Source organism: Cladophialophora carrionii, assembly GCF_000365165.1.
Source record: "Cladophialophora carrionii CBS 160.54 unplaced genomic scaffold supercont1.4, whole genome shotgun sequence".
NCBI classification, from domain to species: domain Eukaryota; kingdom Fungi; phylum Ascomycota; class Eurotiomycetes; order Chaetothyriales; family Herpotrichiellaceae; genus Cladophialophora; species Cladophialophora carrionii.
This window is the reverse complement of record NW_008481829.1, coordinates 332,843-357,470: the sequence shown is the minus strand read 5'-3', so window position 1 is coordinate 357,470 and position 24,628 is coordinate 332,843. Positions and strand designations below refer to the sequence as shown.

Genomic DNA, 24,628 nt, shown 5'->3' with positions numbered 1-24,628 from the left:
GACGCAGGTTACAAGCATCCATCGCATTGCATTCCGCTTCGGCTTCCACTTGTCCTGATCTCGGGATTGCTGCTGTGACAGTGCCGCAAAACCAAGTCACAACTTCACGTCACAAGGCTGCAGTGACGAAATGCGAGGCTTGGAGAAAAGGCCCCCAAACGGGTCCTCACGGGCGCCGAGACGCTACAGAGCCAACCAGAAGGAGCAGTGCGCCGCGGGAGGAAGCGATCGCCCCAACGACGCTTTCGGCAAGGGCTCGCTGCAGCTCCAGGCACCCCTGGGCGACCCCCGAACACAGCTCACACGCGCTCATAGCCAGTACGCGGCATATTGAGCAGCGCCGCACAAATAGGCGGAGTACTCGTAAAGGCTGCGTGCGAAGACTCTGTGCGCAGCACTTACCGAATACGTTGTTGACTTTCAGGGAGGACACAAGCCACCAAGCGTCCGACAGCTGCATCTTTCCAATAGCGATTTGACCCCCAAGAAGTCGCCTGCATTCCGGCTCTCGTCAGCTAATCAGCACAGCTCTTTCCCTGACCTGACAGTTTTGGCGGCGGCCTGAACGCAAACAACGAGAGCCACAGCGACCAGACACCAAAGCATCTGAGAACGGTGTGAGGACGGACATATTGTCCTCACCCCCCCCTTCGGTTCTACTACATTCTTTCTTCGACATTTACGATCCTATCAATATTGGTTTCTATGTGATACTGCATGTTAAGCCCCTCTCTACAGGGATACACGTGCCACTCGTTTTCCTCCGCCTTCATTGTTCGCATGATGTCACGACGATGCGACTTCAATTGAGATTCTAAACACGTCCTTAACCCTCGAATGGCCGCAATCTCTGCCTCGTCCTCCCCTCATGTCGCCCAGACGATGCCCGAACCCTCTCCTCAGCTGAAGGGTCTGAAGAAAGTGCTCACCAACAGGCGCCGCTCATCAGAGCCCGTCATTGACGAGACAATACGAGACCTGCGAACCGATTCCCTCGACTCGATCACCATTGAAAAGTCGCCCACAAGACAGAGTGCACGGTCGATAAGTCAGGATGGTAGCAACAAGTCTGGCAGTAGCGGCGTGCGCAAGCTGTTGCCTGGCCACAGCAAGCGGCAGAGGAGGAGACTGCGCGAGGCCGAGTTGAAGGCTGCAGTCGAAGATCTTGCCAGAGGACGGACTGGAACTGGCTTGAGCGCCATGACAAGTCCGCAGCCTGCTTTGAGTAGGCGTGCGAGCAGCCACGGTGGTGAGGCCGATGCGGGTCTACTCACCGACGATTCAGAAATCGAAACGCCTCCTCTCGTCACTCGTGACTCTCATACGGGATTCGCATCGATGTCTTCGCCTCTGATATCCACCACAACCACACGCAGTGATGGCGATAGTCTCCAGAGCCCCGTCAAGGGACTATCAATAGACAAGATCCCCACACTGATTGAGCCTGCAGAAGAGGTCTCTGGTTCCCCTTCTCCGAAATCCACGCCTGTTCCAGAGTCAGGTCCAGCCTCGCCGTTTGCAGCTGGGCTGGTTGATCGAGCAGACACATTGCAGCCAGATTCTCGGAGAAACAGCGTCAGCACTCGAGGCAAATCACCCGTACGAAGGTTTAGAGATGTGTTTGGGAAGCAGGGTAAGAGTCCGAAAGTCAGTCCTGAGAGGAGGGAAACCATGCCTGCCATGGGTGCCACAGGCAATGAGAGTAGCATTATGCGATCCAACACCGAGGTACAGGCCAACAATGAGCCCAAGCCCGTTGATGCACCTCCACCAGTGCCACCAGTGCCGGCTATACCTCAAACCAGTTCGATGCCGAACCTTGAAACTTCCCTCCGACCACTTACACCTCCTGCACGCGTCATCGACACCCCCGTCACGACCGTCACACCTCCGACTCCGACCGATACTCGGTTTGAAGGGTCAACAGGGTCTCCGAAGTCGGAAACGCCAGTTGCGAGAGCCGGACCGGATGGCTCGAACATCGTGGTAAGCTCATCTGGGAACATGATCTCACATCGGAGGATTCGGTCGACGTCCTCCACGACACATCAACCCAGCAAGCTCTCTACCTCTGTCACCGCGCCCTTGACGCCCACGGACGACAAGAGAACACCATCGGGGGGCATCTTCTCCTCATGGGTATCTGCAGCACAAAATGCTGCGACGACCATAACAAACCTGACTGGCCAAAATCGCAATCGTTCAGGTACCAATGCCTCGGACCCAGCTGTTAAACCAAAAACCGTCGAAGAACCCATCAAAGAAGAAGAGGAAGTGTCCGAGCCCGAGACACTACGCAGACAGCTCGCGGTGGAGACTCTAGGGTCAGGAGACCTTAATTTTGAGCATTTGGGTTTGACTATCGACGATGCGGGTGCGTCTGCCCCGAAATCCGAGCTTTCCGAGCTGCGGAAAGACAGCACGCTCGAGAAAGACGTGGCGGCAGCCAAGGTGGAGGACACACTTGCTAAACGCGCAGTCTCAGCTGCATATGAGAAAATATCTGCCACATCAACGCCCGTGGCCGAGATACCAGACCCGTTGGGCAGTAGCATGAGGCATGCCCAAAACATCGCCGCAGCAAACAACGGAGAGCGGACGCCTCCCAATGGCAGTGTCTTTGAGAGCGAAGTGGGATCGATCAAACGAACGGGTAGCGTCCGCAGTAAAATGAAGCGCCGGTCGCGAGGCTCGTCCACTGCAACGGGTCAGTCCGCCATTGGGGCTATGATAGGAGCTAGCACTGCGACGTTGGCGAACCCAGCTACAGGACCTCGTCTGACCGGCTTCACAATGGCTCCCAAGCAGCGCAATCGCAACTTTCATCAGCAGTTTCGAAGTGTCCCCGAGGATGACTATCTGATTGAGGACTACAGCTGTGCCTTGCAGAAGGAGATTTTGTTAGCCGGCAGGATTTACATATCCGAGGGCCACATATGCTTCTTCAGCAACATCCTTGGCTGGGTTACGACGGTCGTCATCTCCTTCGAGGAAGTGGTAAGCATAGAGCGCGAGAGCACAGCTGTGGTGTTTCCAAATGCCATTGCCATCCAGACGCTGCATGCGCGTCATACTTTTCGAAGTCTGCTTTACCGAGAGCAGACGTACGAGCTGCTCATTGGAATATGGCGTGTCAGCCACCCAGCGAGTTTCCAGAAGAGTATCAACGGCAAACAGCTGGCTGCCGAGGAAGCCAGTGTTGCTCCTGTGGTAGAAGATGGAGCAAGTGGTCAACCTAGTGAGGGGAGCACTACTGAAGAATCAGGTTCCGAAGACGATGACAGCGCCCCGAGTCTTTTGGACAGCAGTGCCAGTGCTGCTGGCAGCGACGTTGCGGATGCCAAGGTTGTGTCTAGGAAACCATCTGGCATGAATGCAAGCGCTGTTGCTCAAACGGCTAGCATTCTGGCGGGCACAGCGGGCGATGTCCCACAACCCCTTGCTGCCCAAGCTGGATTGCCCGAGGCAGCTAAGGACTTCCCTGGCCCAGCAACACATGTACCAACCGAATGCTCGGACGGCGGCACCCACTACGACAAGATCATCAAGGATGAGGTTATCCCTGCTCCTCTGGGCAAGATATACTCTCTTTTGTATGGTCCCGAGTCGGGCTTTTTCGTCCGCAAGTTCTTGGCCGACGAGTGTAAATGCACAGAAGTCGTCTTCGAGGACGATAAGAAAGGCCTAAACAACGACATCAAAAGCCGGCAGTATTCGTATATCAAGCCGCTCGGCGGCAGCATTGGCCCTAAGCAAACGAAATGTATCACGACGGAAAATCTGGATGCCTTTGATCTAGAAAAGTCGGTAAGCGTCACATGTTCCACGCAGACGCCTGATGTGCCCAGCGGAAGCGCATTCAGCACCAAAACTCGCTATTGTCTCTCTTGGGCTCCGGGCAATCAAACCAGATTGCAAATGAACTGTACAGTCGAATGGACCGCAAAGTCATGGCTGAAAGGACCAATCGAAAAGGGTGCCGCTGATGGTCAGCAGCAATATGGTGACCAGCTGATGAAGGTGCTCAAGAGTGCGGTTAGTGGCCGTCCTAGGGGAACGACCAACGCCAGCAAGGGATCGAAGTTGATCAAGAAGAAGCGCAAAGGTGAAAAGAAAGCCAAGGAAGAGATCCAGCAGGAGGAAAAGACACAAGCTCCAAATTGGGGCGTCTTCGAGCCATTGAGAGGCCCTCTCACGCCCGTGACCGACATCCTAAGGCCGGTGCTGAAGATGGAGGCCGTTGTCGCAATACTGTGTGTTATGGTCGTGCTTTTGTGGATTCGTGGACCCAGCACCTCAACCCAATTAAGTCCGCACAGCTCGCACTCCAGTCGGATGGCAGCATACGACAGCATATGGGTGCGGGAAGAGAACGAGTTTTGGGACTGGCTCGAGTCTCGCGCGAGCGTTGACACAGTCGTGCTCCGACAGCAGTCTGGCGCGAATCAGCGCCGCAACAAGAACGAGGCCAGTGTCCTCGCAAAGCAAAAGTTAAAGCAACAGAGGCAAGGACGTCCGAAGTCTGCATCGAGTCTAGATGTGGAAGACCAGATCAAAGCGGAGAAAATCAGCCAGAGGGAGTTGGAGGATGCAATTCGGATCACCAAGGAGAGGCTAGAGGTTTTAGAGACTGTAGTGGACAAGAAGAAAAGGGAGAAGAGGTAGCACGGGAGCAATAGGGAAGATGTCCCTGCTACGACGCTTTGAAATTATTTCTAGCTGTACATTGGCTCAGCACTGGCAGTTTAATGCGGCTGTTTCATGGACCCTGGATAACAGAGACGTGGAACGCTTGACAGCACGGAAGCCGAGCTATAATCTGCAAGTGTTTTCCGGGTTTTTCATGATGTGTGAGCGAGCTGGTTTAAGTCCAGAACTCCGCGGGCAGCCTTGATGGCTGTGACCGGAATATTTCTACGCAGCCGGGTGGATGATACACCCGGGCCATGGGCCCCATTCTGACTGGCAAGACCTGCTGTGTTAGAGTGCCTCGTTGTATCTATATGACATCCTTTCCTCGAAGAATCCCTGGCGGTATTGAGGAGGATCACCAAAGATATGTTTCCGCGTTGAAGTCTGTCGCGACCGGATACGCAGCATTCATGTACTGTCTCTCATGCCGACACAAGCGAACGTTGAGGCCCCTCCAGGAGTTGTATCGGTGCCGCAATGTGAATTATGTAGGCTTCAACCAGCACCGGTATCGCTTATCTCTTTGCACAGGGCCGCCAACACCTCGGCGGCCCAGTCAAAGTCGGCCATTTCGAGGTATATCTGGGCGCTGACTCGCACCCAGATTGCGCCCCCGTAGAACATGGCCGGGATCCACGTGTCGTGGTCCGTCATCAGCTTGTCCATGATGGCCTTCGCGAGTGCGGGGCCTCTCTCGGGCGGGAAGATGGGAGGGCTGCACTCGGTGGGTGTACGGGTGCCAGTGACGGAACCAGAGCCAGTGCGGTCGTCCGGTTCGACCGCAAAGCTCAGGGGTAACCGGACCATAGTAAAGCAGCATTGACTCAGCGTGCACGTCTGATTATCTAGAACTTCCGTGCCAAAGATGCCGGCCATACGTTTGCCGCCTTCTCGTGCAAGACCGAAGCAGTAGTCTCTGAGGGCGGCTTCACCACCACAAGTGTGCGACCGGAACTTGATCGCCTCCGGGACGCACAGATAGGCACTCATGTCGACGGTGGCGGCCCAGGCAAACAGATCGCCAAGGTAGTCGTCGTCGTCGTCCGAACTGTTCGAGGTCAGGCCATGCGCGTCTTCCAGGGGTGTGAAGCCGTGGGACGTCGGGAATGTCGTGCGAATGAGGTGGTGGTGGCGTCTTGATACGTACAGCACGGCACACCCGCGCGGCGTAAACAGCCACTTGTAGCAGTTCGTCGTGAAGAAGTCCGGATCTGAATCTGGTTGGCCCAGACGGGAGAGGTCAAGGTGGCCGATGCCATGGGCGCCGTCCACGAGGCTCAGCACGCCGAGCGGCTTGCACGCCGAGACCAGCGCCTCCCAGGGCAGCCGGACCCCGGGGAACGTGCACAAAGTGTCGAACATGGCGACTCGGACGCGCTTGTCCCGCTGCAAATTGATCCCTTGGACGGTGTCCCTGAAGAGACGGACGAGGTCGTCGTCCTCGCTGGGGAAGGACACGTCTATGCGGACGGACGACGCGGCCGTGGTCTCGCAGACGTGGAGGACGGTTTTCTCGCACGCCGCGTACGCGGTGCTGAAGTAGACGATCACGTCGCCTTCGTTCCAGGTGAGGTTCCGCAGCACGGTGTTGATGCCCGTGGTGGCATTGGGCACGAAGACGACCGTCTGCCGCGGAACATTGAGCAGGCTGGCCACAGCGGAGCGGGACTCGAGGAGGAGGGAGCGAGCCGTGAACCGGATGAATCGATCGGACCGGGACTCGGTTTGCTCTTGGATTGCACGTTGATACGAGCGCACGGCCAGTGGGAAGGCGCCGTATGAGCCATGGTTGAGGGGCGTGTAGGACTTCGCGAAGGCGAAGTGCTCGTCGCGCATCTGGCGTCCAAAGGGCGTAGTAGTCGCCATGCAGAGTCTCTTACCCTACTGGCAATCACTGTGGACGTCCACCTCACTCGCCTGCTGGCTCCCTTTCACCCTGCCGCTCTCTATTCTGTGCGGGGCGAACGGGCAGCGAAGACCGGCGGCGTACTTCGGCGCTGCATTGGCCATGGCTCGTGTTGCTTTCATGTGTACGGAGTACCTCCTACAACGGGCGTCTCCGTGGCCGTGGAGCGGAATGACGTAGCCATGTCCATCCCTGGTGCCTGTTGCCCCTGAACAGGCCCTGAACCGCTTGGACGTATTGTCCTCGTACTCGGATATATCAGATATGTGCAGTGTAACTAGGCATCCACGCGTCGTCCTCACAGCATTGGTCATAATGAGGTTCTGTGCTAGTAGCCGGACGGACGACGACATTTAAATAGACCGTAAGGCAGCTCCACCTACAGTTGCACATTACTATCTCCTCCACTGATCCTCCATTTCGGCCACGGTACCAGAACAACATGGCCGACCACCGTGAAGCCGAGATTGTCTTGTATGACTTGGCCTGTACCAAGAACGTCTGCTTCTCTCCCGTTGTCTGGCGCATCCGCCTCATGCTTAACTACAAGCAAATCCCCTACAAGACCGTCTTTCTGGAATTCCCGGACATCGAGCCGACGCTGAAAGGGCTGTAAGTTATGATTTTTGGCCTCGTCGTCACTTCCTATCTCTTCCTCTGACCTCTTTCCTCCTCTGCATGTCCTAATGCATGGCGCCAAAATCTTCTAATTCAAAAGCTCCGCAGCGGCCTGGTTCCCCCCGAATCCGCCGCAGGGCGATACACGGTTCCGGCGATCCACCACGTGCCGACCAACACATACATGATGGACTCGACACCCATCGCACAGTTCCTCGAGTCAACCTACCCCGACCCGCCGGTACCGCTGACGTCGGAGCTAGGAAGGGAGGTCGAGGCCAAAGCACGCACCGTGGGCGGGCTGGCCTTCCGCACTTCAGTGATGCCACGGGAGATACGCATCCTATCTCCCCGTGCGCAGGAGTACTTCCGACGCACGCGCGAGACCTCGCTGGGACACCCGCTCGAAGATCTGCTCGACGCCGACAAGGAGGAAAAGGCGTGGGACGCGGTGAGCGAGGGCATGCGCGCCGTCGGAGACCTGATGCGCACAAACAAGGCCGAGGGCCCGTTCGTGCTGGGCGCCCGGCCCAGCTATACTGACTTCTTCATTGCCGGGTCCCTGCAGTGTGCGAGGGTGGTGGATGAAGAAGTCTTCCAGAGACACATGAAGTATCCGGTTTACAAGGAGATTTATGAGGCCTGTCTACCGTACATGGAGAAAAGGGATTAGGGGGGCAGAGTGTGCGCAGTAAGAGCCAGGCATGCCGGGCCTTCGGTCTTATTCAGTAGAAGGGATTGCGGGTTACATACACAGTACTCGCTAGAATCAATAGATCCGACCCGTCCTGTAAGACACGTGGCCACGTGGGACACCAGAGGACCTGGCGATTGTTACTCGTACGCCCGTGCGGATTTGCATGAGAGGCATCCCACTCCCTGTATGAGCCCACCGCTGGTGCGTCCAGGAGAATCAGGACCGCCCATGGACGGAGCAGAGAGATGGCAGTATACTAGTAGTTCTACAAGGCTGACAACTTAGTACTCTATCGTACGAGGTAAGCGTTCGAGTTCTGACACCTGTACCGTGCTGTGTACACTCGTACCCATGTCGACCTCGACGCACGATCCTAGCCAGAGTCCCCGCCTTGTCTCTAGATATCCGTAACTTGGTCATCACAGCGATATACTGAATATCATGAATGGGCGTCGACTGCTACATACCTATCTCAGTACCTAGTACTCCACCGTATCCACCGTAACGACTAGTCGAATACAGGGATCCACGAATGGTATAGTACATAATACCTCCCTCAGCCAGTCGTGGCCGCCCATGTCGATATGCTACAGTTGACATGCGAGCTGTTCCCTGTCTATACCCTTCCGCTTTGTCCTTTCACTGAATCTAGCAAACTTGCCATATGCATCGCAGCTTCTCAGTCTTGGAGAAAATAGTGTGTATAGAGTAGGGCTAGACCTAATTAGGCCTAGTCCGATGTTAAGCACAAGCAATGTCCAGAAAGTGATGGTCACGACCGAGCTGCTCAATACTTGGAACATCGATTAGCTGGCGAACCGTCCTGCGTGATTTGCTCCGCGTTTCAGAGGGATGCCTGTCTCTGTCTCCCGCGGCCTCACGAAGCTCGACTTCTTACATACTTTGCAAGGGCTTCGTCCCGGAGACTAGAAATCTAGACAGGCACCGTCGGCCGCATCCGCCAGTTGCTTGCTCCCGACAATTAGGTATATTCTCGCCCGGGCTAGGACGACTCGGCGGTTTTAGCGATAGCCGCTGGCGGTGGGTTGGCACAGGCACAGACATAGGCACAGGCACAGGCACAGGCACAGGCACAAGGGCTATCGGGGAAATGGATCAAGCACCTTCTTCAAATTCCCGTCAAGCCACTTTCTTGGAGGGTCTTGCGGAGGATATCCATTCTACAGTAATCACAGCTGGAATTTGGTTCTCACCTTCTCCATCTTACTCTTCCACTCCCAATCCTGGCCACTTGCTCGATGAATACCTTTGTCGATCCTCCTCAACTTCAGAGTCATCCTGGGCCCTAATTCCTGCAACCCAGCTCGTATCTCCTCAACACCCTTCATCTCCTTGCCGTCTGCTCCTACCACTGATTTTTCTGTTTCTCGTTTCGCGCGGAAAATGTACCGATGCCGCCGAAGGAAAATATAATCTCTCTGATTGTGCAACGTCAAGACCTGCCGCCCTTGCAATTCAGGTGAATGTGGGAAGAGCGAGCGGAACAGGTGAGCTGTCAACAGACCCAGCGGCGTGGTGAAGTTGTTTAACATCAGTTCCGGGGTATGCTGTGTCGGTCGTCCATGCCCTGGGATCTGCTTGCCAGAGTACCAATTGGATAATGAGAAGTGAAACGTTGGACCCGCTGGGAGGTGCACGATCGTCAGGCCTCCGGGCTGTTTGCGGTGATTTGCTTCCTCGAGGACGATGACAGCTGTGTACCCGTGTTTACTTGCGAACTGGGATATCTCGCGCACGGAGAATTTATAACCATAGCGGTGCGAGGAACGACGGATATATCTGCTGTTGGGAAAGAGGTCGGTCAGGAGAGCGGCTTCGTCATGCAGGTTGGAGTTAATTGATGTCGTTATGAGTATTTTGGGCGGTGGTGGTGGAGGAGAGTCTGGTGAGAGAAAGAGAGAGGGGAACTTTGCGGCGAGAGCGGAGGGGGCGAGAGAGAGGTTCGTCGAGGTCGTGGATCGCGTTGGTGAAAGGGCGCGAGATTGTCTTTGCTTGGACTGCAGTTGCTTTTTAGAGGGTAAAGGATCTTGGGTGAGATCGTCGAGGTCATCCGACTCGCGGTCGTCTTCGTCGCTTTCATTCTGATCCTCTTCCTCGTCACTTTCCTCCAGCATAGAGTCGTTGTCCTCGTTATCCACGGGCTCATCTGCTCCTTCGTCTCCATCCCCACCGAACTCCAATGCCTGCTCCTCGGCCAACTTCCGCCTCTTCAGCCTCTCCACGTCATAAATCACACCTAAACCACCATTCTCCGGCTCGTCTGCGATCTCATCGTAAACTCTCTTTCTGTCCAAAGTTGCTGGCACATTTTTGCGTAACCGCTCCTCTCGTAATTTAGGATTCCTTGCCTCTTCCTTCTTGCGGCTGAACCGGTCTGCTCGCTTAAGTGCATCTCGGGCACGCTTCTGCTTGATGTGCAGTTCTTGTCGCCGCTGTTTGTTGGATGTTTTGAAAGGGAGAGCGGCTTTGTCAGAGAGTCTGGTTGTTCGAGTGGGCATTTTGGACAGCCTGGACGCACATAAAAGGAAGACTAAGTCAAGCTCGCTCCTTCGACAGTTGATGCGGGCGGTGACTGCGTATGTGAAAGAAGGCCGATTGCATGTCGAAGAATTTTTTGTGGAGAAAATGGCAGATCGCATCCCCACACTGCAAGGCTGCCATCCAAGTCGAGCACGAGGCTGCGCTAGTCCATCTTAGTCACGCACCTTGTGCAAAACGTTTCTGGGGGCAGCGCAGCAACATCAGCGTTTCGAGTCATAAACACCTCAGGAGTCACGTTGAGTCACCTCCTCTTCTTCCTTTACATGCGCGCTTTGTCTTCTCGGTTCAGAGCGCTTCTCACTTTCTCTTCTCCATTCACTAAATCTTTTTCCACCACTTCATTTTGTGCTGCAAAGTTCCAACCCACCAAAGTAGACCTTAAAATGGCCGACTTTACGACAAGAACCGGCGACGTGCTAGATCGCTCCGTCATCGAGACTACCCTCCGACGGCGCATGTTCTATACCCCTTCATTCGAGATCTACGGCGGAGAGCGCGGGTTGTTCGACTATGGGCCCCCGGGATGCGCCTTGCAGGCCAATGTCGTCGACCTTTGGCGGAAGCACTTCGTCCTGGAAGAAGACATGCTCGAGGTTGACTGTACCATGCTGACTCCGGAGGCGGTGCTGAAAACCAGCGGGCATGTGGACAAATTCGCCGACTGGATGTGCAAGGACCCAAAGAGCGGGGAGATCTTTCGTGCTGATCACCTGGTTGAGGGCGTGCTCGAGGACCGATTGAAGGCGGATAAGGTTGCGCGTGGCCAGACAGTTGAAGCTGATGAGGCCAAAGAAGCCAAGAAAAAGAAGAAGACCAAGGAAGCAAAAGTCGAGAAGCTCGACGATGCGCTGGTACAGGAGTACGAGGAGACTCTGGCCAAGATTGACAATTATGGAGGTGATGAGCTCGGAGAGTTGATCAAAAAGTACAACATCAAGGGCCCTACTACTGGAGCGGATCTCGAGCCTCCCAAGGCTTTCAACCTCATGTTCCAAACTCAGATTGGGCCCAGCGCCGATAAACCCAACGGCTACCTCCGCCCCGAGACTGCTCAGGGACAATTCCTCAACTTCCAGAAGCTGCTCGAATTCAATCAGCAGTCAATGCCTTTTGCATCCGCCTCGATTGGAAAGTCCTTCCGCAATGAAATCTCCCCGCGATCCGGGCTCCTCCGTGTCCGTGAGTTCTTGATGGCCGAGATTGAACATTTCGTGGACCCAGAAGGCGGAAAGAAGCATCCCCGATTCGAAGAGGTCAAAGACACAAAGTTGTCCCTCTTGAACAGAAAGACCCAGCTCGCCGGAAGCACAAAGCCTGATACAGTCACGATTGGGGAAGCCGTCTCGACCGGTCTAGTCGACAACCAAACCCTCGGATACTTTCTCGTCAGAATTCAAGACTTCCTGCTGAAACTCGGGGTAGAGCCCTCGAAACTGCGGTTCCGCCAGCACATGGCCAACGAAATGGCACATTACGCTGCAGACTGCTGGGACGCCGAACTATTCACCACCTACGGCTGGATCGAGTGCGTCGGGTGCGCGGACCGCAGCGCCTACGATTTGACGGTGCATATGAACAAGACCGGCGCACCGCTCGTCGTCCGCGAAACCCGAGCCCAACCCCTCGTCATAGAAGAATACCAAATTGATCTGGAGCGTAAGAAGCTTGGACCCAAATTCCGCAAGGATGCCAAAGCGGTCGAAGCCGCTGTGGATGCTCTGTCACAAGACTTGCGCGAAAAGCTATCGATGGAGCTGCAACAGAACGGGAAGATCGAAGTTGACACGCCAGGTGTGGGCAGTGGAAAGACCGAGCTCGAGAAGGACCTCATCAAGATTGAGAAGAGGAAGCGAACGGAGCACGTAAGAGAGTATACGCCCAACGTCATTGAGCCGTCGTTTGGTATCGGCCGCATCCTCTACAGCGTGATGGAACACGTCTTTTGGGTTCGTGAAGGAGACGGCGCTCGCGGAGTGCTCTCCTTCCCCCCTGCCGTTGCGCCGACAAAAGTCTTGCTCGTCCCCCTGTCCGGCCATCAGGATTTCAAGCCTTTCATCAAGAAGCTTACCACCCGCCTCCGACGCGTCGGGGTGTCCAATAAAGTGGATGACTCGTCCGCCAGTATCGGCAAGCGATACGCTCGCAACGACGAGCTCGGTACACCCTTCGGCATCACGATTGATTTCCAGACCGTCAAGGACAATACGCTGACGCTGCGGGAACGCGATTCCACCAAGCAAGTCAGGGCCAGTGAGGACGACATCATCGGCGCTGTGAAGAGCTTGGTCGACGGAGAGGAGACCTGGGATGACGTGGCGAAGCGACTTCCGGCTTTCGAGGGGCAGGATCTCGAGTGATGTGTGAGTGTACGCGTGTGTTTGTGTTGGACATGGATGGCCGAAGGAGGCAGCCGACTATTGATTTAATGTTCTTGAGATACCCGACCTTTGATGGTGCGATCTTTTCTTTCAGCGCGAAGAAATAGACTGCACCTCGGAGAGGGCCAAAGCACCGTGGCGGGAAATGCTGGGCCCTCCATGTTAAGTGTCATGTATGAAAAATGAAGACTGAAGCAAGACTGAAGATGAAAAGTGTACCGTTATCGTTTCGTTTCCGGCGCCTTACTATGCATTTCATTCTACTCCATTTGGCGGAAGTTTCGAACGCCATGGTCCAAGGTCGTGGCATGATAACTTCGCATTGTCCTCGTCCTATTTCCTGTCCCTTCACGCTGCATCTTCCTCCGCTCTGTGCATATCCGTTCTCTATCCGTCGAAGAATGGCCTCACCAAAACCATCACGCGCTTCCTATCCGGGCGTTCCTCCAAGCGTTGCAGCTCTCTGAGGCACAAATCATCCTGGACGGCTCGATCCGCAACCCTGTGCGAGGGTGATGCGGCCTATGCTCACCCTCGTCCCTTCAACATTGGTCACGATAGACGTGGAGAGTACTCCGTATCAAAGGTAACGTGGTTGAAGGCGATCGCCGGGTGCATAAAGCAGTTCGTAAGAGCTCCTTCGCTTACCAACCACATCAGTCCGTGACCATGAAGCCGATTGCACTCGCAAACCCCCTGTCTATGTAGTACCACGCAGATATTCAATGTCCTGTCATGGAACTTCTAGCCATCCAACATATAATACCTGCTACGCCACTCCGCAGGATGAGGGCTATATATCTCCCGTGTTGTCCGATTATGTCCTGGAGGATAGATTGCTTCTCGCTCACGAATCCAGAGAATTGGAACAGCCGTCGCTCTTGTTGCAGGGTTAATCTGAAGAATATCCTCGAGCAACAAACGTGATTCGGTTACCAGTAGTATGGACGGCACGGACAAGTTCTTCATCCGCAATGAAGAGGGGGAAGAAGCATCGGAAAGTGTCGCCTCTTCCCACAGAAACGTGCCGATACTCATTCGGAGGTACAAGATGGCCAAAGCCCCAGATATCTGCGGCAGCTGCATGTTTGTAGCGTAACTTGATACGTCGTGACTTTGTTTGCACTCTTCTCATCGACTCCTGCGCTGCACCAAAGGGTTATGCATTATGTGCGTACCGATACCCACAACATACCTATCTAAGTAGGCATAGTAATAGCGCTGAGGGCGCTAGCTAATCCGACCAATCACTGTGATCGCCCAATTGAAAGTTGCTGCTCTGATAATGCACGGACCAATTGCGCGTACAATACGGAGCCTAGTGGAGATATCCACCTGCATGCATGAATTCTAGTTCTCCTCGAGCTTTTTGCAGTCTGCAAGTTTGAGTATCACTGCTTGGGGTACCAAGTGCCTGTGAAGGCTGCAAAGTATTGTGATTATTGCTAGCCCATTTCCCAAGTGAGTAATGCGGACTGAGAGTGATATGACCAGGACATTGCGCACATCATGTGCAACATTTTCTACAAGGTTGCGCCGTCATCAAAGGTTGTCAAGACTTTATGCTGAAAGCTCACTTTCACAGTGCCGGTCCTGGAGACGGTCAAGTTGTGGTTAGGATCTTCGCCCGAAGTTCTCTTGACCTGTGTCGAACTTGTGTAGGATGTCACTACAGTAGTCATGCCATGACAGCTGAATCGTGCCCGCTGTTCTTTCCATCGAGACCGTTGAATTATCTCACTTCTTCTCAGTTGAGTCGACTTTGGGAAGTGTCTGAGAAGAGAAGTCTTAGAATCTGAACAAGACAGCCGTCGTTATGGGATTCCCACACTTTTGGAGAAAAGGCTCAACTACGAGGTACCAACGAGTACCTCATACACAGAGGCACGATGAAGAGACTTCAGATGACACTTCAACCCGCTCTCAGTCTCCTCATCGTCGTCTCTCTCAAAATTGTCAGGCATTGCCACACTGTGTTGGCTCCGACTCTCACTCGAGACCGCCGGGCTCTTCGTCATTGCCAGTCCAGCATGCGCAGTGTTGTTCAGAATGGAAGAACATTCGGATCGGCCTGCGACTTTCCTTCCAGATTGTGAATGAGCTGTGTCGAATGCGCTTTCCGTTGAGTCATGGGCCTAATAAACTCGTTCTGTAGACAGTTCCCCGCGTATCTCATCACTTTTTCCGAGACGACGTCTTCGTCAATGAAGCCATGTTCACCGCTAGAATGTCTCTATGTTCAACCACTGAGTTTACGGTGCTTGTAGACCCGAGAGGAATGACCAAAGTCGAAGAATCTGGGAGAGAAGGGCTTGATCCTCCGTATACATTCGATTACAGAGGTACTGAGTCCATCCCGATCAACATGGTCTTGGTGTAGCACAAGCTCCATTGTCTTGTAATTCGGACTCTCCACCTCCTCCTTGAGGTACCTAGAGCGATTGTGGTGATATACACTAATCGAAGAGACCCTGCTCTGTAGTCGACGATACTGAGACAGCGAAGGCAAGCTCATACTCATGGTTATGTGACTTACTTCAGTAGTCTCTTGACGGGCATCATCCACTAAGCATAGAGATTCCGTGGCCACCAGAAAATGGGTAGCTTGGGCGCTGCATACCTTTGCTCTGGGAGGAGCAACAGCTGCCCTCCTGCTCAGTTGAAAACTGAGATGTAAAAGTCGAGACTCCCCGGCTACCTCGAGCTTTTCAGACACAGTGACCGATCAGCGCAGGCATATTGGCATCTCAGCAGCCCCGCCGGACGTTCTACCCACATGATCCTTGCTCTTCATGAAGTGGACGGTATTTGGGTTAATTAGTTAATTAGTACAAGTAGCTGTCGGCGACGAGCAGCTGTGATTCTGATTGGCGGAAGCGGACTTTCACGTCGCGTCTTGATTCACTGTCACCGTCGAGTATTTGTTTACTCCATCACGCTGTTTACTCAACACGGCGAGCAGCACAGTATCCGTATCCTGTCTAGAACGACACTCTCCTCCCGCAGCGAATGAGGTAGGGGCATACATAATTACCTACTTCCGCCATGGCTCCGTCCCCCCTACGCGACCCCATCGAGTACTCTCCCACGACCTCGAGTTTCCTCTCCTCGACCTCCAACGCGGTCACGTCAGGATCAGTGCGCCGGAATCTGTTCTCGACACATCTGTCGCGCCGACCGGCTTCCGGAGCACAACCAACTCAATTAGACGGGCAAAATGACACCCAGGACTCTCCGTCGCAGACACAAGCCCAACCACAACAACAACAACAGCAGCAGCAGCAGCAGCAGCAGCAGCAGTACGGGAGCCAGCTGCCGCGCTTGCGGAGCCATCAACGCTCAGTGTCGACCCCATCCCTCTCACCGTCACCGCCACGCTCATCACCCTTCCACAATGTCCTCGATGGCAGCAGCGCAGCCTTAATCCCACCTCCCATCCCACAACTATCCCCTCCGCATCGCGCCGCGGCGGCCGATAGGTACGACCCGACAGTCTCGCCGAATCGACCCCTCAGTCCGCATTCCTCGGCCGCACTATTTCCCAATCAATCCATCATTGCATTGAACCCTGTCACCGGCCGTCCCGTGCTGCCCAAGCTGCCCGTCCTTCCCAGCCGCTTGAGGCTCACCGATTCGGACGACGAAACGAACGACGGTCAAGGCGAGGGCGGGGCAGAGGACGACGAAGACGTCCAAGTACATCACCCCCCCATGGCGGCAGGGGAAGGGTTCTCTGATGATGATGACGACGACGACGACGATGACAACGACGACCGATTCCACGAGTCAACCGTCCAAGCCTCCACTCGCCGAGCGGGCCATCGCGCACGACAAAACCAGCACCTGAACGGCCCACCGCATTCCTCCTCAGTGGCCGGGACCCGCACCATACATACACATACACATGGTCATGCGCACACTCACACTCACACGCATACGCATACGCACACGCACACGCACATGGACGCACAAGTAGCCGCCGTAGCCGCCGCCCGGGCCCAAGCCGAGGCCGTAGCCCTGGACGAGTCGGACTCGGAGCGGCGCGACCGCGAACGCATCGAACGCCTCCTCCACGAAATGATGTCGCGGCAACGGGCACGCGCCAAGGGCAAATCCGCCGCGTCGAGCACCGTGGCGGGAGCGGCGGACGAGGACGAGGACGAGGACGAGGAGGACGAGGCCCAAGCGGAGAAGGAAGAGTTGATGGGGCTGATCATGGGGAGTCTACGGCGGGAGGTCGGTCGCGCCGAGGACGAGGCGTGGATGTTTGGCGAGAGTCTGGGCATGGGCGCCATGGTCGGGAGGGACGAGGTCGGCGTCTACGACTGAGGCTGCGTGTGAAAATCTGTACGTCACCGAGGAGCAGCATTTGGTCAGCGTGATACGGGGACTACTGTACTGAGACTCTCCGTTGTCACTTGTTATAACACAGGTGGTAGGCGCGTCTTCAGATCGCATTGGGCGAGTGTAGGCGTTCACCGAGGTTTTGGGCCGCGGCGTGACAGGCTGACGACTTATGATTGATGATTCCACGAGTCATGCATCAATGAGCTACGGTAGCTGTATCAATGCATGTGTGAAGACTACAGACGCATTTATGCAATGCGAGAGAAATGATAAAATATTGCTTCGAGGTCGTTCTCGCACCGTGCATGAGACTGTAGGCCCGTACTTCGCTGTCTGGGAGTGTAAAGTATCCAGAGATGCAAGTATTTTCTTGGTTCCGTCCGGGGGACCGATGGGTTATCATCTGCTAACCCTGCCGCGGCACACTGAGTTACGTACCAGTGGTGGATGGACTGTCAAATAGCAAGACCGGATGACGGGATAATCCAATTCGAGAGGCCCGGATAGCTGCTTGTCTGGCCGGTCTGACAGTTCATTTCCCCCCTCAGCTAGGATTGCTTGCCTCACACTCCATGCCGCCGGTGCGCCGGATCGTAGTTCCCGTCCTGCGTAAGTAGCGACCTCAGTCTAGATCCATGGCCGGCGGCTTCTCAATCTCCTTCTTTGCTGCGCCGCCAGGCCCTGGCGTTCCCGACCTGGGCGTCCCTCCTGGTTTGGCACCACCGCCTCCACCACCTCCCCCGAACAGCATACTCCCCATCATGTCGAACAACGGGTTACCTGACTGTCTGGGGATTTTAATGCCGAACCAGATTTCTCCAATGTGGGCGAGGGCTTCGCTCCACAGACCTTCGACTTCCTTGAGATGAGGGGCGTAGTATTTCGCCAGCTGCCTGAAGAGCGACGAGTCGGCCTTCTGGGTCGCAAGGAGCAAGAGGGCGAGAAAGTTGAGGAGAGGGATTGATGGGAATATGCGTAGTGAGAGACCCGATTTGGCCGATTCGAGCGGTTGCGACATGGCGAGCAGGGCCGGGTTGGACGTGGTCAGGTGGGATGTGAATGTCGAGAGGGCGAGGTTTGCAGACGCGAGGTTGCCGACCAGCAAGTAGGGGAGGACCGAGCGAGAGGCGTAGATGGCCGCGAGGTGCGGCTGGTCGGTCTTATACCAGTTGTAGTGCACCGAGGCGAGAATGGGAGCCGATGCTGATGTGCCGATGATGAGATGTCGTTCGGCGTCGTAGGCTTCTCCTTCTACACACACACAGCCACGCATGTAATGTCAGCGGGACTGTAGCATGTGCATGACCGGGTCAGATCCTGTTCCACTCACCTTCGGCGAACGCTTTCCCAACCTCGTGATGGACGTCTGCGTCTCCTCGCTCCAAGTCTCCGTATTTCGCGCTCCAAGACACCATGTCGCCGACGAACCGCTTCCGCGTCGGCTCCTCGCTGGGGAAGGCATGGAAGATCTCCAACACCCTTTTCTTGTTCTCGTCGTTGCATGGATATTCGCCCTTCACGTAGACGTCGTTGATGAGCATGACAGCAAGGTCCCCGCCTGACCCGCCCTGCCCAGCGCGAAGAAGCAACAGGGCGCCATTGTACAGCACGTCGCAGGAGGAGGGGTAGTCTTGTGCTTTGAGGTAGCGAGCGGTAATGACCCGGAGTTGCTGGTGTGCTTCGTAGAAGTTGCCCTCGGCGATTCTGCAGCACAAGCGAGTAAGTGAGGGCTGGCTCTCTGCAGGGCAATGTCAGGGCATACTTCTCTTTTTGCCGCGCGATGGTCTTTGCTATCTTGGCCGACATGACGATGGGCGGACTGGGTGCACGATATAGAGTCCTGGAACTTGACTAGGCAGGGTGGCAGGCAAAGAGTCAGGACAGTCGACAGTCAGTTACTCGTACAGTCCAATTCAGTCACACAAGGCGACGTCATGCTCATGGCGAGAGTCCGACTCACGGTGCCACTTCGGTTGTCAACCCTCACCGTCCTTTCATCCTCACCTTCTACAAGTATCCCATATACACTGGTGACCGGCGAGACAAGGAAGAGACGTATCATATAGAGAGAAACGATCCAACAGTACGAGGTATGGGCAGTTCCGGCTTCCCAGCCAACACCACGATGCTCAATACCCAATACGAAGCTGGGAGTTCATCCCGTCCTGCATCACATCCATCTCTAAGAGCCATTGCGCCATACTAAACTCGTTTCCTCGGTGTGTCTGACATTGATGACATCCGCCAATAGGCCCCATCACGAGGACTCGTTGTCTTCAATGCACTGACATGACAGCACCGTCCACCTCGAGACCAGGATACCAGAAAGGTTGCCCACGAGCGACGCCAGAGTGCATGGCTGTTGACCAAGCCAACTTGCTGACTGCACAGGACCCACGAGACTGTCGTCCTCGAGCATGTCCACCGTCTTCGTTGGAGGCAGCAGCCGGCGCCACAGCTCATATGATTCCTTGCACTCCAATGGCTCGCCTATATCGCTCGATGGACAGGCGGAGTCTCCCCTGAAGCAGCCAGAGATAACAACCAGTGGTACCGCCGATGCCTTGGGGGCCAGTGATGTTCCGCCGCTGGGTCTGCCCGCAACGCGAAAGGAAGTTTTGGTTCCAGGGGGGTGAGGCAGATGACCCGCATGCTATCGCTATATCGGTCAGCTCCTTCGGCCGCTGCGTAGATCGGCGAGCGATCCTCAGCACTGAGTACCGACCCGCCCTGAAGCCAAGCGTGTGTTTGACAATCTCGAAACCGCCAAGGGATCACTCCCACGACCAGGCTGGTGAGATATCTTTTCTTTGCATGTCGTGCTCACCAGTTGGGGAAGACCAAGTGGTGGTTGACAGCTCGCTCTCGCCTTGTAAAGGGGAAATATCCATGGTTTCTACTCATCTGCTTGATGGACATGGGGCGAAGAGCACAAGTTATCGATCCGAAAGATTGACTTGCTGATTACGATCTTCGCCTACCCTGCCTCATATTCATGGCTCCGGAGCTGGACCGTGCAACCATTACTCAGGCACTGACGGACGACTCCCTCCAAGACCTGCATCTGACGACCAACGACTACAAGCCTCGCCACACACTGTTCAAGCTCTCGTTCTTTTGAGCGGAGGTTCCTCCTCACCTAGTGTCCAGATGTGTCGGCCCCGGTCGATGGATCTCGATGTAGATGGTCCTCGGGTCAATTGTGGCTGTCACCCAGTTCTGGATTCGAGACCGCAATTCATTCCCTGCCTGTCGGTGTCTTCTAGGCGTCCGCAAGGTGGCTTCATACCAGCCGTGCCCTGCCCTGCCATGCCGCTCTGCCACCTATGTTGCTCGCGAGCGCGCACGCCACCGTGTGTACTGTACGTAGGTACTGGGCCAGAATCTGCACAGTTCTCTCCGAAAGCTTCGCTTCGCAAAGGTCCCAGAAAAACCGTCTTAGATGAAAAAGGTGAATAGAACTCATCATTCATCGAGAATCTGGAGCATGGCTGAAAGGTTAAAAAAAAGACGAACGCCACGCTCACTATATGTGCTGCAAGTCGTAGGGGAAATGCGGTACCAACAACAAATAGCCCTTGTTGCCCTCCATAACGCCTCACGACCGTCTCGATATAGACCCGGTCATCCGGTGGAATCCGCCATGCACGCGCTTCTCAAAACAAAGGAAAAATTGACCTCCCAGTGAATATTTTCCCGTCGGCCTTGAACTCCCATATATGATGCTCGCTGCAATTGCTGACACGGACGAGAGAGAATAAGGAAACCCCCGCAAGGTCGGTGGGTTCCAGCGCAGTCGACAATATAAGACCTTTGCGTACTTCCGTGCACTTCTGTCATGATTTGCCGTTTTCATCCTCCTCTGCCATACTCTCCAAGTTTCCTCCACCTCCGCTGGCATTGCTCCGGGTGCTTTTATGGCTTCGGGCACTGGAGCCAGCGCCTGGACCGCCACCCTTCTTGGGCGTTCCGTTCTGTACGGGAGTTGTTGCTCTCTCGACAGTGCTCGTCGACCCCGTGCTCGTGCTATCCTTTTCCTTCTTCGTGGTAGGTGGAGGTCTTGAGAACATGGCTTTGAGCGCCGCCTTTGCTTTGGCCTTTTCTTCTTTCTCCTCTGCTGCCTTCTTGGCGGGATCTTCGGCTGCCTTTTCGTCGGCGTACTGTTTCCATTTCCTCCAGCCATCGAAATCAATCAAGGCTTGCATGCATCCCCACTCGGTGACTTTGCGCTCCATCCATACAAAATTGACAGGCTATGGAGGGGGTTAGCAAGCACCCAGAGGAAGTCGATCCGAATGCTCACCTTTGTTAAGAAGTCGTTACAGCCCGCAGCCAACGCTTCATGCCTGTCACTCTGCAAACTGCTTGCTGTCAACGCCACGATGATGACGGGACTCTTGAACAAGCTTCGATCGGGCAGGGCATCTGCCTCGCCCACGGGGCCGCCATTCTTAGTGGGCGGTTTCAAGGCAGTCTCGATTGGGCTTCCGCTGAAAACGCCGATGCCGTTGACCGCTTCGAGCCGCCGGATTTCTTTGGTCGCTTCGAGGCCGTTCATCACGGGAAGCTGGATGTCCATCAAAACCAAGTGGAATCCACCCTGCTTCCACATGGACACTGCTTCCTTACCATTCATGGCGGACTTCCATCTCACTTTTAGCCTTTTCATGAAGGCCTCGAGCAATTTCAGGTTGATAACATTGTCTTCCACGAGCAACACATTAATCGGCGGGACCGTTCCGTCCAGCAAGCTTGCAGCGGCGGGAAGTGATTTGGGAGTGGCCTGGGGATCGCCATTCGTGGACCGGGCACCAAAAGGGCCTTTCCTTCTCTTCGGTTTCTGGCCTGGGTGCGGCGAGGAGACCCGATTGGGAGGTGTGATCGATGGCTTGTGCTCATTCGGTCCTTGAGCTGGCGGTGTTGGTAGTGGTGGTGCCGATGGGACAGGGCCATTGATCGGTGCCTTGGACTCTGTTCACATTAGCTTTCAGGTGTCGAAGCAGGTCTTCGACATACCTATGACCTGGCCGTTCGGCTGGACGGTGTGAAGGATCGTGGGACTACTCGTGTGTTGCCTCCCGTATTTTGGTCTCGCGTGTCTCCTCTGCCCGTGTGAGCCAGGACTCGGCAGTGGCGGCAGCTGACCCGTCGTCAAAACGGCCATGGAATGAGGAACAGAGTTGGGGTGAGGGACGTGGGCAAGGTGAGGAGAGTGTAGCTGCATGGGAGGAAAGTACTCGCGGGCAGCTTCATCGGGGCGGAACTGCTCGGGATAGTAGTAGATATGGTGGTTGCCGGGTCGGGGAGACGCTCGGGGAGTGGTTCGGCGTGGAGGAACGTCGATGACGAGAGCTTCGTCGACGGTTTGACCGCCAGGATAGTAGGCATCGAGGGTCTGGCCGATGGGCTCCTCCGGGCCCAAAGCACGCTCGGCGCTGACGTTTTTGTTGTTTTGTTCGCGACTGGCTATTTTGAGGGTGATGTCTGGGGAGTCGATGCTTCGCCCGAGCGAGTTGGCGTATTTTTGCAGGATGACATCGCGCACGTTATCCACGAGGTCATCTTCGGCGACTTCGACTCGTGTCGCGGAGGCGCCCGGGCGTTTCACCCATATCTTTCTCTGCATGGCGCCGGCAGGATCATATCGACTGCATGTTTCCGGGTCAGCGGTTGGCACAGTGGGAGTGGAAGGCCGCTGCACAAAGACTCGCGGACAGTCGGGCTGAGGGCTCGGCGCAGTCGAAGGACGGAGGTCTCCGTCGGGACTATGATTACTGGTCGGAGGAGCAAGGGGAAGAGCAGAGGTAGCAATGGTTGCGGTGTTGGGTCGAGAATCAGTGTCGGGATGATGAAGAGAATGTGAAGCAGAAGGCGCATCGACGAGCGCCGTGGCAGAAGCAGAGGCAAACGCAGACGTGGGTTCCGCACTTGTGGCTGGTGCTGCCGCCCGAGGGTTGTTATTGGGCGACTGTCCTCGCGGCGACACTCTGGCAGACGCAGATGCTGCAGGCCGCTCGGCCTCCCGCTCGGCCTCTCGCCCGCCTTTGGCCTCTACAGCTCTCCGTTTGGCGTCTGACTTGGTCCGCCCGCGGCGATGGAAGTTGAAGTTGGCGAGTGTCGACAGCGTGGGCAGACTCCAGCCGCCCGACGACCGCTGACGCCCGCTGCCGGACTTGGCTTGTCGATCGTCCTGGCTGCTCGTGGCGCTGACATCGCTATCTGAAGCAGCCGCATTGGCACTCAGGCTACGGAAGAGAGGGATGCGCGGACGTGCCCGGGTGCGAGATGATGGCATACCGGCCGGCGTGTCAGCTCAGTGATGAAGGCAGATGCTGGCGTGTGGGAACACCCATTCCGACTCATGCCTGGGGTGAGGCAGCTCGCCATTCATGCACTGACCGAGACGGGTGCTCGTCGATGCGCATTTGAAGGTCAAGGAAACTGATAGCGCGCACGAGAACTTGAAAGAATGAACGAGCTGGATGTCGACGAGTGGTGATAAGTGCCTCGCTAGATGCTGCAGCTGTGGAAAGGAAGATAATGGGCCACAGGTGCGAAGAGGTTCGATCGAGATACAAAGTCCGATTACTGTGCTGTGCTGTTGTGGATAGCCGCTTCCCCAGTCTCATTCAGGCTTCCTGATTTGTCTCGACTTTCCAATCAGAAAGAGAACAAGAGCTGGATATGGACGGAGTACAGTCGAAGCATCGACAAGTGAGGGGTGCACGCTGCCTCCGGTCCTGCCGCACGAGATAAAGTGCAAAACAAACCGGTCTATGCGAGCTCAATTTCCATTCAATTTCGTTGGCGCTACTTTCACTTTCGCATTCACCTTCACTTCTCTTTTACCTTTGCGCGCGAATCAGCTGCAGCGTCCGCAGCCACCTCTGGTCCAACCACCGCGCTCGTCTCGTCTCAACGCGTGTGCGAGAATCAAGAATTCGGACAGTTTCATTCCTGCACCTGGAATCTTGGATTTCTGTGCCGTGGCCTTCACGGTGCTGCTGGAGCTGCACCCACGTGTGCAAGAAACATTACAGGAGGAGAATGAGCGCTAATTAATGAGCTTATCAGAATTCATTGGACCTGTCCATGCTTGTATGCGCCCACTTGCTCCCATATCCATCGTGCCCTCGCTAATCGAATGCTTCGCTATGAGTGAACGACAGGAAGACCCTGAGCAACCTCCTTCTACCAAGTCCACAAACTGACATGTCCGCGTCGTAAGCTATGCACAAGAATGCCATCGAAGATCATCAACAAGAGAACCCGGTCGCATCCCATTCCGGCGCAATGCATGTCTCACACCCGCCATGACAATCCTCCCATTGCTCGTAAAGCCACTTTCCCACACAATAAACAAACCTCAAGGTGGTCCTCACTCCCTAGGCCAACCCAGTGCGACGATGCCAATGACAACGTTCCGAT

At 55.3% G+C, this 24,628-nt stretch overlaps 9 protein-coding genes across 9 annotated transcripts; 5 read left to right on the top strand and 4 right to left on the bottom strand.

Annotated features, from left to right (window-relative positions):
- Window positions 1–882: 882 nt before the first annotated feature.
- On the top strand, window positions 883–4,665 carry G647_04796 (uncharacterized protein; the record flags this gene model as incomplete). The annotated part of the gene is made up of 1 exon (XM_008729133.1): window positions 883–4,665. One exon carries the CDS (start codon window positions 883–885, stop codon window positions 4,663–4,665), a length of 3,783 nt encoding a protein of 1,260 aa, XP_008727355.1.
- Window positions 4,666–5,187: 522 nt separating this feature from the next.
- Window positions 5,188–6,558, bottom strand: G647_04795 (uncharacterized protein; the record flags this gene model as incomplete). Its single annotated transcript, XM_008729132.1, has 1 exon — window positions 5,188–6,558. The coding sequence occupies one exon, from the start codon at window positions 6,556–6,558 to the stop codon at window positions 5,188–5,190; it is 1,371 nt and encodes a 456-aa protein (XP_008727354.1).
- Window positions 6,559–7,040: 482 nt separating this feature from the next.
- On the top strand, window positions 7,041–7,889 carry G647_04794 (uncharacterized protein; the record flags this gene model as incomplete). The annotated part of the gene is made up of 2 exons (XM_008729131.1): window positions 7,041–7,210; window positions 7,325–7,889. The coding sequence occupies 2 exons, from the start codon at window positions 7,041–7,043 to the stop codon at window positions 7,887–7,889; spliced, it is 735 nt and encodes a 244-aa protein (XP_008727353.1).
- Window positions 7,890–9,103: 1,214 nt separating this feature from the next.
- G647_04793 (uncharacterized protein) lies at window positions 9,104–10,432 on the bottom strand (the record flags this gene model as incomplete). Its single annotated transcript, XM_008729130.1, has 1 exon — window positions 9,104–10,432. The coding sequence occupies one exon, from the start codon at window positions 10,430–10,432 to the stop codon at window positions 9,104–9,106; it is 1,329 nt and encodes a 442-aa protein (XP_008727352.1).
- Window positions 10,433–10,738: 306 nt separating this feature from the next.
- On the top strand, window positions 10,739–12,832 carry G647_04792 (glycine-tRNA ligase; the record flags this gene model as incomplete). The annotated part of the gene is made up of 1 exon (XM_008729129.1): window positions 10,739–12,832. The coding sequence occupies one exon, from the start codon at window positions 10,739–10,741 to the stop codon at window positions 12,830–12,832; it is 2,094 nt and encodes a 697-aa protein (XP_008727351.1).
- Window positions 12,833–15,898: 3,066 nt separating this feature from the next.
- G647_04791 (uncharacterized protein) lies at window positions 15,899–17,182 on the top strand (the record flags this gene model as incomplete). Its single annotated transcript, XM_008729128.1, has 1 exon — window positions 15,899–17,182. One exon carries the CDS (start codon window positions 15,899–15,901, stop codon window positions 17,180–17,182), a length of 1,284 nt encoding a protein of 427 aa, XP_008727350.1.
- A 640-nt stretch (window positions 17,183–17,822) lies between these two features.
- G647_04790 (uncharacterized protein) lies at window positions 17,823–19,006 on the bottom strand (the record flags this gene model as incomplete). Its single annotated transcript, XM_008729127.1, has 3 exons — window positions 17,823–18,451; window positions 18,531–18,904; window positions 18,963–19,006. The coding sequence occupies 3 exons, from the start codon at window positions 19,004–19,006 to the stop codon at window positions 17,823–17,825; spliced, it is 1,047 nt and encodes a 348-aa protein (XP_008727349.1).
- A 611-nt stretch (window positions 19,007–19,617) lies between these two features.
- Window positions 19,618–19,836, top strand: G647_04789 (uncharacterized protein; the record flags this gene model as incomplete). Its single annotated transcript, XM_008729126.1, has 1 exon — window positions 19,618–19,836. One exon carries the CDS (start codon window positions 19,618–19,620, stop codon window positions 19,834–19,836), a length of 219 nt encoding a protein of 72 aa, XP_008727348.1.
- A 1,200-nt stretch (window positions 19,837–21,036) lies between these two features.
- Window positions 21,037–23,495, bottom strand: G647_04788 (uncharacterized protein; the record flags this gene model as incomplete). The annotated part of the gene is made up of 3 exons (XM_008729125.1): window positions 21,037–21,453; window positions 21,504–22,171; window positions 22,217–23,495. 3 exons carry the CDS (start codon window positions 23,493–23,495, stop codon window positions 21,037–21,039), a joined length of 2,364 nt encoding a protein of 787 aa, XP_008727347.1.
- Window positions 23,496–24,628: the final 1,133 nt, after the last annotated feature.